Source organism: Solanum tuberosum, unplaced genomic scaffold, assembly GCF_000226075.1.
Source record: "Solanum tuberosum cultivar DM 1-3 516 R44 unplaced genomic scaffold, SolTub_3.0 scf00540, whole genome shotgun sequence".
Classification (NCBI taxonomy): domain Eukaryota; kingdom Viridiplantae; phylum Streptophyta; class Magnoliopsida; order Solanales; family Solanaceae; genus Solanum; species Solanum tuberosum.
The window spans coordinates 279,386-292,740 of record NW_006239457.1 but is presented as its reverse complement, the minus strand read 5'-3'; the positions used below and the strand labels follow the sequence as shown (position 1 = coordinate 292,740).

The following is a 13,355-nucleotide window of genomic DNA, read 5'->3' as shown; positions in this document are numbered from 1 at the left end:
TTCATAGCACAAGGAAGAATTTTATTTTTACCAAACTTGGACGGAATAAAGGAACCATGTTTTTATGAACTAATTTTGTCGTCCCTACCTTAAGGATTCGATCAATATTTAATCATGGCATTGTCTAAAACTAATCTTAGAATTGACAAACTAGCTGATGAAAATATGACTCACCCAAGTTTGAGTAGGTTAATAATGCTCTCATTTATTAGCTCAATCTATTTTCACTCGTCAAATTCAGCCCATCTAGCACCTCACCATCGCAATCATGAAACGTTTAGACAAGTGTTACCACTATTGAAAGAATTGACTATATATTAATTATGATTTGTGATAATGATGAACTGCATCAATTAAGCGTGCTTCTACATATACATAATTTGTTTCATGTTTTTTTTTCAATAAAAAAAAATAGTGAAATATGCTTTGAAAAACTATGTCCAAAACACATTTTCAAATTCAAATCAATTTTTTCTTAAAAAATTGAAATTTTATATTCAAACGCTAGCTAAATTTGTAAAAGGTTTAATTATCTCTTATCTTAAATCAGGCAGAGCCACTTAGAAAAGGTTGTCATTCATCCAATTCCTAAAAAAGATGACTTTCATTTTTTTAATCACTTTTTATCTATACTACTTTAAGAAAAGGCAGAGTCTCTGTTCCTCAAAAGTTAGTGGCATTGAAGATGTAGAGTCATAGGGTGTAAGTGCCGTTGTACATATTCTTGTTTGATAATAAGAATCTTTATTTACCGAAAAAGGAAATAAAATCGATTATCCGTTATAACAAGTAAAAGTAACTGATAATGTAAAAATTTCATACACCGACAATAATAACGTAATATGATTTAAGCTCAAAGCTGAAAACAGCCATTTTAACATTATTTATATATGTGATGATACACCACATTGTTGTTCAGTAATACATTTACATCAAAATGCAAATCAAGTAAAGAAAAAAAACTTGAAACACAATTACAATTGATTACATGAAAATTTGTAAATTTTTCAACATGCATGGTTTAGAGTGAAACAGAAGGAGTAAGTTTGAAGTCAATATTCCAAAGCTCAAAGGATCCATTCTCAAAATCATAGTGTCCACCTTTTAATGCAATGCTTTTCTTCACCACAGCTTCTCTCACAAATGGATATGTCAATAAATTGCCTAGTGATACATTCACAGCTTCCTGCTCAACATCATACAAAAAAAATTAACATTGCATTTATGTTTTACTCCCTTTCCGCGCATTTTGACTGAATACAAAGTTCAAGAGACACTTTTGAAATTTGCAATCTAAAATGAGTTTTTTGAAGTTGTATCGGAACATGCATTTTACTCAGAAAAAAGTTGAAGTTCTATGAGCAAAAGTGAAATGTCACCCAAGAACTGGTTTGGACCAATTTTTTGGGACTTCAATTTTTTTTTAAGATTAATACTCTCAAAATCTATGGTCAAACATGAGTCAATCAAGTCATAGATGTCATACCAGTGAAGCTCATTAAGAGTAAAATGAGAAATTTAAGTTAAATTACTTTTAAATATAGAAAAATATTTATTATTATTTTTGCGACAAATATCTATAGAAAAAAAGTGCATCACATGAATTGAGATATACCTTCTCCAATTTTGTGCATTGTTCATTGTGATCCAAATCGCAGAATTCTGCCTTTACCTTTGCCTTGGCAGTTGAGCAAATTTTCACCCATTCTTCAATGAAATCACTGCATTTTTAATGTACTCAAAGTATAAGAAGACCTTTAAATATAATTTTATTTTTCGAGATTCAAACTAGATAAACCTTAATCAATCATAATACTTTCATATAGTTTTTAAATATATATAAATTTTAGCTAGAAAAATTTAAATTGATCAAGTTCAATTTAATTTCTAAAATTAGTCAAATTAACTTTTGAAAAATAAAAAAAATGTCACATAAATTAAAGAGAAAAATATTTTTTTATTAATTTTTTTAAAAGTATAAGTAATAAATATGTATAAGAACTAAATGACAGATTGATGAGTAGACTTGCTTTTTTTAAAAGTCAAGTGGACTGATCATCTTTCATTTATCAACAGCTTTATAAGGGTGACTATTCACTTATTGATAAGTCCACTTCCATTATCAATCATTATATAGTTATTTAATTAGTTAAAAAAAATTAAAAAACCAACCTTTTAGTGGACCCATCATCAGGAATAGACATAAGTCCTTTAATACCTCCACAACAGCTGTGCCCAATCACCAAAATATTCTCCACCTATAATTGTACAAATTTTATTCATTTTTAAATTCACAACTCCAAATAAATAGGAGAAAAAAGGAAAATACAGGCAATTATTTTTTTTTAAAAATGAATTTACTAATCCCTACTTTCTTAAGGCTTAAGCTAAAGTTAAGAACTGATGAAGTAATTAACATGTATATTTGGATTTCCACTTGTTGCATTTGTTTAATTTACAACTCCAAATATATAGGAAAAAGGACAAGTATGGGCAATTAAATTAAAGATTATCAAAATTTTAAATGATTTGTACTAATCCCTATACTTATGGCTGAAGTTTTGAGCTAATTTATTGGTTTCTACCATGCACATGGGGTTCAATTTGAGGCAGTTTACAGACCAAATCAGACAAGTAGATCCTGTTGGACTGAAGTTAATAGAAATATTGTCTCTGAAAAGTTACACAAAATAATGTTTAGAGAGTTGAAAATGTTTCAAATTTAGGGTATTACAAAGAATGTCCTCGATTAAATGTGATTATCGTTTTTCTAAATCAAAATATATAGAATGACTTTTATTTGAAATAATGATTAATATAAATATTATTGAGCAAAATTGACGAGATGGTGAATTAGGCTCGACAATTTAAAAAATGTCAAATTTTTCTTTCTTAATTTTAGATAATTATAAAAGGTCAATGTCACACAAGTTGACATTTTCAATTTATATAAATATGAGGAGAAGTTAAGTAAGAAAGGAATCTCTTTAATTGAATTAGGTATCTTTGGACCAATATTGGACCATGAAATAACATGCTAAAAGACATGTACTTTGTTCTTGACCTCATTAATTAATTAGGATAAAATGATCTACACCTTTATTATTTATTAATTATTAATTAATTAAGCAGAGGTGTAAAAACAAACTTCATATGTCATAAAAATGACTGACCTTCAAGTGGACAACTGCATATTCGACTGCTGCTCCCACTCCAGAATATTTTGTCTGTAATGTATAATCAACAACAAAATTAGAGTTTAAATCAAGAAAACGTGGAAAAAGTAGAGGATAAATAGTACATAAATATGGGTTAAAGAATCTGCAATTCAACTACGAATATTTATCTAAACTTTATGCCATAAATATCCACATCATTATTTTGATCTTTTACTTTCTTTTCTTTTCAGATTTTTTTTTATTTCTTGTTGATTTGTCTCTTTGGGCTTTAATTCGAAAAAGGTCATATTAGCAGACCATCAGTCTATTCTCGAAAATTTACCTGGTCGTAAGGAGGGACCATGTTGGCGATGTTACGGACAACAAAAGCTTCTCCTGGTTGGAAATTGAGGATGTGTGATGGGCAAACTCGAGAATCGGAGCAAGCAAAAACCAAGAACTGCACATAATTTAATCACAAATTATACATAAGTACTTATTAACGTGCCTTAAACGTCATTACCATTGTTGTGAAGTCCAAAATATAAAACTAAAGTTCAATATTTAGGAACAAAATTCACATTTTGGACGGCAAGTATTGATGTTGATTTACATTAAAATAGTTTGGGGATATAATGGGGAATAACGCCTAAGAGTATATATGCAAGAGAGAATAATTATTCTTGAGAGCTTTGATTGGAGGAAAAAGACTTAAGAAAATAATATAATATATAAATTCAATATATGGTGAGAAATATGAGTTAAGGATAATTTTTTCCATAAGCTTTTGATCATAGGAATTAACTAGATTAACTAATCAAGGCCATGATTAACTATGTTCACTTTTACTTGTATTGTTGTATAGTATTTCAAATATAAAGCTATATATAAATTAATATAAATATTGTGGTAAAATATTCATGTTAATCATTATAATTTCTTAAGAAATATGTAAAATTTAAAATGAACACATAAAAGTGAACGAGTATTATGAATTACCTTAGGGCTTTGACCTTTGGCAAGTTGTCCATACAACTCCGGGTTTTTCCTATAAAATGAAGTACAAAAACCAAGGTTAAGATTTTAAAAATGTTTAACATGATTAAAATTGGCATAAATATTTACTAACACTATCTAAAGAAGCTTTTCATTCAAATTAGAAATATTCTTTAGCTTTTGGACTACATAAATAATTAACCCCACAAATAAGAGAATTAGGTGATATATCATTCCCTTCTAATCATTTAAGAGTAGGATTCTTACTTTTTTTTTTTAGTGAATTTTTAAATATATATGCTTTACTTTCAAGAATTAGTTGGAAATAAACTTAAAATTCTCTATCAAAACAACTTTTTTTCTTATCTTTTTAGCCAAACTTTTATGTAGTCGTGCCATATTATACTCCATTAATTTGAAAGTCTTTTTCTCAATGTAGGACCATAATTTTATACAAGAAGAAATATAGTGGGCATATAATATAAGGGTAGACCTTCAATGATCAAGATTCCACTATTTTCCATACACAAGTTGAACACTTGGCAATCCACTTATCCACTCATATCAAAGAGTTGGTTTCCATAGCTTTCATTTTAGAACTAACCAGATATCACCCGGTACCGTTCATTTTTACTTGTTCATAAATTAAAAATAAATATTTTTGATATGCGTCAAAAAAATAATTAAAATTTCATATTCAGTCAAATATGTTTTCATATGAATAAAGATAAAAGAGTAATACTAATTGGCAAACTATGATAAATTACTTTCCATGCCTTTTTTTTTTTGGTACACCTATAGTCCTATACTAAGAAATGTGTTTAATAACATCAGTTATTAATAGGGTTGGATAAATAATAAATTACTTCTATTTTTCTTTACTAAAGTACAATATGACCTTGTTAGAATAGTTTAAACCTAATAGTGAAATTAGAATAAAACCATTAATACCTTATTTGTACTACTATTATAAAATGACATAAATTCTATCAACATTAATGAAAGCTCTGAAAGACAGACATATCCACAGGATAATTAAGTGACCCACAATTTGATTTTTTATGTTTTTTTTAGATTAAAGTAACAAATAAAAATTAAAGGAAAACACTAATATCCAACCACTAATAATTCAATTGAGTAACATTTTTCACACGGTCGGTCAAACTTTCAACCTTCAATTGTGGAAAATAAATAATCAATTCTGAATCAAGTCAGCTCAATACTCAATCGATTTCATTTTAATTATCGTTTTAACTTTTTCTTTTCACATCTACTTAAAAAATAATAACCATAACATATAATTTATTAAATACTTTTCGAGGATGAAAACGATATTAAAATGATTTTCTTACGAAAATAACTGAAAATAATTGTCAATTTTAATTTTATTTATTTATTTTGTTAAAAAAAAAACTGGCAGCATATCCGAGAATGATGCAATATTTGATGCCACAAAGGTTCGGATATAACTTTTAATAGCAAAGGACAGAATTTATTTACGGTAAAGTACAATTTCCTAATTTTAACTTACTCATATTTCTCCGCCTTGAAATGCGCGAATCCGGATCGGATCTTCTCATCCGGGTCGGACTTTTTCCCGTCGGCGCCATCCAGCTCCGCCGTCAACTGCCTTATCTTCGCCGCAGCTGTATCTTCCAGCTCATTCTTTTCACTACCAACCACAAAAAATAATAATTAAAAAAATAAATATTAAATTACTCAATCCTTGTGGGACCCAGCGTAATGTAAACAGACAAACAGTTAGAGGATTGGAGGATGAAATTACAGTCTGATTTCCTTTTTATCGGAAACTATGAAATTACGGATCAGGACAGAATTTATTACAGTAATTACGTTACAGAAGCTACCAAAAGTCCTTATGGAAAAGGACAAAAAATGGAAAATCTCTTTCTATACCTGAGAAGCTTTTTCAGTCCTGCAATGGCGTCTTCGTATGAATCTTCTGCCATTTTCGTAACCTGCAAGTCAGAAAAAAAATTAAAACAATCGTAATTACATGTTGATTAGTTGATCTTAATTTGTTTTGATAATTCTACGAGAAAAAGGATTCGATCGTATTTGATTTTATATATGCGAATATCGAGCAAAATTCAATATGCAAATTACGAAGAACTATGAAGATTTGAATATACCTCTCGACTTGTAGAAAATAAAGTCATTTTCGTTGATGATGAAGAAACTAAGGGAGAAAGAGGATGAATAAAACGCTCAAAAGAGTAAACAAACTCACGTTCTTTGTGTTGTAAAGGACTATTACAAAGAGTATTTATAGAAAGAGATTTGGGTATGGTTAATTGGATTGGGATTTCGATAAATATTTTATTTACCTAAATTGAAATTGGAAAATTATATTTAATTATATTGAAATTTTATTTTTGTGAATATTCAACGCCTTAATGGATGGAACGTCACCCATTTGCGGTGCAGTTATGGAGGAATGGGCCACTGGTTTCACTTTTTATGTTAATCAATTAAAATAGTTTTTCATTTCAATTATGACATTTATAAATTACTGGCTTCTTTCTTTTTAGTTATCACACTTTTTATTTACAGTCAAATTATATGAATTTTGATCAATATTTTAAAATATATTGTTATTCATATTAGTATGGAAATATTACAACTTTTATAGTACTTTTAGTATAGTTTTTAAATATTCAAATTTTTATGTTAAATTATCAAATTGATGTAATCTGATTTAGCTTTGAAAAATAGTTAATTTGACTCTCAAAAAAGGAACCGAGGGAGTATGTGATGACTTTGACTTAACACGAAGTATAAAAAGGAAAGAAAGACTTTCAAAACTTGTGGTTTAAATTAAGTTATAGATATTTGTGTGGTTGTGAATCATTTCACTAAAGATAAAATAAGAATTTTATATTAAATTATTACTAAATATAAAAATATGGTATTCTTTTTTAAGCGGACCAAAATGACTAGTGAATCATACTCTCTCCATTCAATAATAGTTGTTCAATATACTAAAATTGTTGTCCAACAATACTTGTCCAATTTAGAAAAACAAGAGATAATTTATTTTTTGTGTCTATTTTACCCTTACTATTAAATATTATGTATCATCTACTCCCTTCGTCCAACAATAGTTGTCCACTGTATTAAAAATAGATGTCCATCAATACTTGTCTAATTTAGAAAATCAAGAGATAATTTACCTTTTGTGTCTATTTTACCCTTGATATTAAATATGAGTATTTATCATCTAACACATTTTTCAAAGCATTAAATTTAATAAAGTCAAAGTATAGTATAATAATATTACCCCTATTATTTATTGTTTATTAAGGAATGTGTCAAGTCAATAGTGGACAACTATTGTTGGACAAAGGAAGTAACACATTTTTCATAGCATTAAATTTAATAAAGTCAAAGGATAATATAGTAATATTACCCCTATTATTTATCATTTCGTAAGAGATGTGTCAAGTCAATAGTGAATAACTATTAGTAAAAAGAGGAGTATAAATTGAAAGAATAAAAATTGTATTGTTGTAACAACCTAGCTCATTGGTGATATTACTCACTTTCAATATAAGTTCAAACGATTTAAAAATATGTTCTATATATATATGTTTCCCTGTAAATCTAATATTTTTCGTTTGTCCCACCATTATTTCAAAGGTGTGGGAATTGCTTAAATTTGATTGAGTGTTAAGGTTCGCCCAAACCTCGGTCATTATGACTTAAGATTGCACTAATTCAATGACTACTTAATATTAGATATAATATAAAATAATTTTATAATTTATTATAAAATTATTAAATTTTATATTTCACATCAAACGACTCTGAAAGGTGTTAACTGGCTCAGGGGGCACAGAGGCACAATAGTTTAGTGGACATAATAGAATACTGCTCTGCTCCTAATTATTATATGACTAAGTCAAAAACAGGATTATGATTATTAAATATTAATTTATTATAAGGTTTTATTAGGTGAAGGGGTAGTACGTGTAATGTGGCCTTCCTGGCTTGCCGGTGGCTGTTTGTTTCCCATGGGCAAGTCAACCATGGAGTGCCACGACATTCTATTTTTGGCTTTTGGACTCAACATTTCATCAATAATTTTTATTCTTTAATAATTTTGTGTTACTCATTACATCCTATACATTTAATTAAAATACTATCAAAATGGACTTTTCTTCTTCATATTATAAATAAACTCTTTTAATTTCAAGATCCTAATTTGTTGGAAAAAGTCCATCATTTCTAAATTGATTCACCTTTTCCGGCTTATTGAAGGTCAATTGACCATTACAACGATCTCACAAATCAAGTTTGAAGGAATAAAATGTGAAAAAAGAGAAACAATATGAGAGCAATCACAATCAATTGACCATTCTTCAATGATAATTAAGACTACGTTTTATCAATGTTTGGGAAAATAGTTAAATTTGTTCTTTGATTTTGGGAAATGATCCAAATTTTGGGATTCTATCTTTGTTGTTATTGATATGAACTACTCCTTTCGTCCAACAATAATTATTCGTTATACTATTTTGAGATGTTCAAATATTTGTCCACTTTATGAAATCAATGACTAATTTTATATTTAGATTCTAATTTATCCTTATTATTAATTATAGTCATTTTCTCCTATTACATTTTTCAGGACATTCTGTTTATTATATTTCAATGGTGATATATAGTAAAATTACCTTTCTATTTATAACTTTTTAATAAGTACTCTTTTTGTCCCTAATTACTTGTCTAATTTTCCTTTTTTAATTGTCCATTTTGACAAATCAAGAAAAAATAATTTTATAATACCTATTATACCCTCAATTTATTTAGAGAGTTAATGCTTTTGAAAAAGGTAGAACCTCTTTAATGAGTAAATTGATTTTGAAATTATATCAATTAATAGGGGTAAAATGATAAACTCATTATGTCAATTTTTTTTTTTTAATAGGTGTGTCAAGTAAAAATGGACAAGTAATCACAGATAGAGTGAGTATGTAAGATCAATAGTAGACAAGTATTATTGGACAGAGAGATTAATTTTTTTTCTTATTCACAAACAACTAAAGCTAGCTTTCCATTATATGATTTTTATATAAGAAAAAAAAAGATTAACTATGCTCTTGAACTATGTGAGAATTATAACCCTCTAAATTTGAGTAGGGTCACTATTTTGATGGCGACTCCATTATCTTCTTTTAACATTTAAAACCTTAAACAACTATGTCTCTATTCCCTAAGCTCAAATTAACTACCATTAATTTCAAATCAACTACATCATCAAATTGATTTTTCACTTTCATCGAAACTCCATTGATCACTAATTTCAATAAATTGTCAGTAACTATATTAGAAATTCACACCAAATATTAAAAGAAAAAAACCAATGCACATAGAATTTTTAATCTTAAGGACGAATTTTATTGACAAATCTAAACTGTTTCACATACTTTAAGGGCAATTTAATCTTTCACTATTATTATAAAAGAAAGAAAAAGAAGTATATTGAAAAACTTTTGTGATAAGTCAAGAAGAATAAAAACTCACTCACTTTTTTTATAAAGGAAATGATAGATAAATTAGAACCACTTCACAAAATTCATATGCAAATTGAAACATTTTTCTTAGAAATGATGAAAAATTAGTTACTTACTATTTGTTTGTATCCAAATATGGAATTGTTTTGAAACAGAAAGACTAATGACTTTGTACGTAATCCTTATCCTATCAAATGTATATATGACCAAACTCCAAACTGAATTCCAAAACAAAAGCATTAATATCCCAAATTATTCTTTTGAAATTGGAAAGGTTAAAGAGGACTATAAGTAAATGCTCTTAAGAAAGTCGAAAAGGCCATTTCCCAATTTTCAACCTTACCATTTTGAATAACTTTCATCACCACAAATGGTTTGTGACGTGACACCCTTCTTTATTGGTTTGTTTCTATTCTAGTGAGCTCTTCTCACCATTACTTCTTTTAATATATACTACATACAGGGCTCGTGTCAACATGACTAGTATATGTTATTTTCCATATTTTAATTTTATAACATACATATAATTTTTGAGAATCAACATTATTTTTAAGAATATGTTAAATTCCTTATTATCACGATTTATAATACTTTTAATATAATTTATAAATATATAAATTATTGGAAATACCTTTACTCTTTTGTTTTGATTGATGTGACGTGACACAAATGACATTTGAGGAATCGACCAAACATTTTTATATGTTTTTAAAAATATTTAAAATTGTTATTTATAATAATTTGTGAAGTACTAATATTTTTTACCTAATTTTTAAATATATAAATTATTAAATTTTCAAATAACAAAAGTATCCTTTAATGCAATCTTAAATTTTTAATTCTAATTGAAGCATACATGTCGATAAAAAATATGTGTGCTTCTAGTCTCTTCTATACATATACAAATACATACACGCACCCACACATATATATATGTGTTGTAGATGAATTTTGTGAAAGGTTTTTATTGCTATTAATGGTTAAATATTTATAAGTGCGGGAAATGGACTATTTGGGTTGTGATATGTAGGATAAAAATTTATTGAAGGAAAGTTTATGGCACTAAGCTTAACATTTTATAAATTAGTTTAGGAAGATCAATTTTTCAAAATTTATAAAAAAATTGATTTGAGCAAATTTTGATATATAAAAGAACTAAATTATTGGGGTTGGACAGTGACGAATTGAATTTGAACCGACTTTGAGCTAACTTTTATAATGAATTAAGATGAACTATACCAAATTTTAATTCGTTTATGATCTTATCCAATTAATTAAAATTTGAACAAATTAAATGAATCATATAGGTTTGGCTTGAATTTTCCGCCCCTAACATTTACCAACCTTATGTAGCAAACAAGTGTTCTAATAATATCTGTTCAGTATGTTGCAAGAAAAATAATATGTTTGTCTATTAAAAATAATTTTTAATTTTAATGATATGATTTTATAATTACATGATTTTTTTTTTACCATAAATTTAATAAATCTGTATCTCATTTTATGACAATCAAACACTTTCATGTAAATTTGAAGAGAAATAGTATTTTCAAATTGTAGCATTATGAATTTGAATTTGTGTAATCACTTAGACAACTACAATTTAATTGGACAATCCTTGCTCCCGAAAAAAAAATAAGGATAAATTTTAGATTTAGCAAACATAAAAATCATATTTGTATGCTATATCTATAGCTGCATAATTGCACTTCATAGCAAATTTATGTTTGCTATGGAGCATCAGATTTGTATAAATCGTTGGCAGACCTCTCATTTGTATAGAAGTGTAACGATTGTATATGTATATCGGTTAGATAATTATATATATGTAACTACTATGTATATGTATCAATGATTGTCATTGTGTTTGTATATCTGCATAAAATTTGAATTTGTATACAATTGAATCGAAATAAAACATTTGTATTTCAAATATCTCTCTCGCTTTATACAACACAAATTATACATTGTAATTTGTATAATTTATGTTTGTATAAAGCGAGAAAGAGAGAAAAACAAAAGAGAACTGGTAGGGAAATATCTGTATTTGTATAATTATAAGTGTATAGAACGAAAATATATGTATTTGCATTTGTATATACAGTTTTCTCTCGCTTTATACAAACACAAATGCAATTTATACATTTGTGTTTGTATAAAGTGTAAGAGGCAAGGGAGAGTGGCAAGTGAGATATGGGAGAGAGGCGAATGGCAAGTGTTTGCTACGGATGACAATTAAATGAAACTGTGGTTATAACATTTAATTTGAATTAATAGTTTGTTAATTTATACAAAAATGCTCTTATGAGTAAGTAATCTTAAACTTTTACTCTAGGACCACGAGAACATAATTTTAAGTTTGACAATTTTTTGCAAAAATGAATACCACTTTTGATTTTTGAATTTGATATTTTATGATAAAGTTTAAAATCACTTATTTTCAAAATTAGTTGGGTTGGAGCCATCTAACAAACTTTCGAGTTTTGGGCTTGTTGGTCTTAAGTGGATCGGGCCTTTGGACTTATAAAAGTAAAATGATCAAAACGTGGTCCATTAAAGAAGTTTGGGCTTGTTGATCGGATTGAAGTAACAACTTTAAAAGCAGTCCGATTTTACTGTCGCTAGCCTATATTATATAAAACTATACAGTAATTATACTTAAAATATGTATGTTTTTACATTGTCTATAATTATTTTAATGGACAACTATAAGGTGTAAAAGTATACACCTATTTTCCCTTGGTTTTTTGTTATTAAATTTTGAAGTCTTTTACGCGGGGAAATTTCAACAGAATGAAGAATTAAAACGAGAATATCCAAAATTTATTAATCTTATTTCGTAATTTATATCATGATCCAATCTAAAATTTGAAAGTTATTTTCCATTATTGACCTCTATTATATGGTGAATAGATAGAGTCGAACAATGTGGCTAGTATACAAACCATTAACATATGATAAGAGGCCCAAATGAGAAAGCCTTGACAAAAGAAAATTAGAGTCGAGCACGTAACTCACAACCTTTGGATTAAAAGTGAGGGGTGCTTACCATCCGAACAACTCCCTCTCATCTAAACACTCATTCTACATTATCCTCTCCGCCTTAATATATTATATACTTTTCCTTTAAACTAGAATCATTTAACAATTTTTTTTATCGAAGTTAGACTAAACTAATTCAGTATAAATATTTGAATTTTTTGAATCTCGTAAAGAAAAAATATACCAAGAACATTTTGTGACAGAGGGAGGTTTATTTTATGGATTTCCCTTTATAGTATTTTAGTAATACTTGTAAATTCTCAAGTAGTTCGCTTTCAGATTTAGCTTTTCTATCCTCACAAGGTAGATGGAAGGTCTGTGTTGGTCACATCACCTTCTCCAGATCCCATTTGTGAGATTACACTATGTATATTATTGTTGTAGTTTTTTTAGAATTTTTTTTTCTTCTTTTTGGTTGGAATTAACAGAGTCAGAAACATAAGGGTGTTATATATATGGTGTATCACATATTTACCAACTATAGTTCATAGTTCATTATTTGACTCAAAACAAAGACACAAAAATATAAAATGATAAAGACATCCATGTAGAACTAACCTGATTGAGAGACTTTCTTGAACAACACATTAGCATGCATTTCCTTAATTTTCCAGCCATAATT

General features: G+C 27.7%; 1 protein-coding gene across 2 annotated transcripts; it reads right to left on the bottom strand.

The window, feature by feature from the left end:
* Positions 1 to 843: 843 nt before the first annotated feature.
* LOC102604042 (carbonic anhydrase 2) lies at positions 844 to 13,351 on the bottom strand. Of its 2 annotated transcripts, none has more exons than XM_006365172.2 (9): positions 13,292 to 13,351; positions 6,072 to 6,133; positions 5,686 to 5,826; positions 4,158 to 4,206; positions 3,502 to 3,618; positions 3,174 to 3,227; positions 2,173 to 2,258; positions 1,616 to 1,721; positions 844 to 1,186 (listed from the first exon to the last, which is right to left on the bottom strand). In XM_006365172.2, exons 1-9 carry the CDS (start codon positions 13,349 to 13,351, stop codon positions 1,022 to 1,024), a joined length of 840 nt encoding a protein of 279 aa, XP_006365234.2. In that variant the 3' UTR covers positions 844 to 1,021. The 2 variants fall into 2 exon arrangements, with proteins under 2 accessions (XP_006365234.2, XP_006365235.1); XM_006365173.2 differs by lacking the exon at positions 13,292 to 13,351 and adding an exon at positions 6,308 to 6,515.
* Between the last annotated feature and the right edge of the window lie 4 nt (positions 13,352 to 13,355).

What these genes read in the sequence shown, in the direction of transcription:
- LOC102604042 (XM_006365172.2), bottom strand. Translation starts at nt 13,351, where the DNA reads ATGGCTGGAAAATTAAGGAAATGCATGCTAATGTGTTGTTCAAGAAAG. An exon ending in TTCAAGGCGGAGAAATATGA is followed by an intron (nt 4,207 to 5,685) that starts GTAAGTTAAAAT and finishes TTCATTTTATAG; the next exon opens with GAAAAACCCGGAGTTGTATG. An exon ending in TGGTCCCTCCTTACGACCAG is followed by an intron (nt 3,228 to 3,501) that starts GTAAATTTTCGA and finishes TATACATTACAG; the next exon opens with ACAAAATATTCTGGAGTGGG.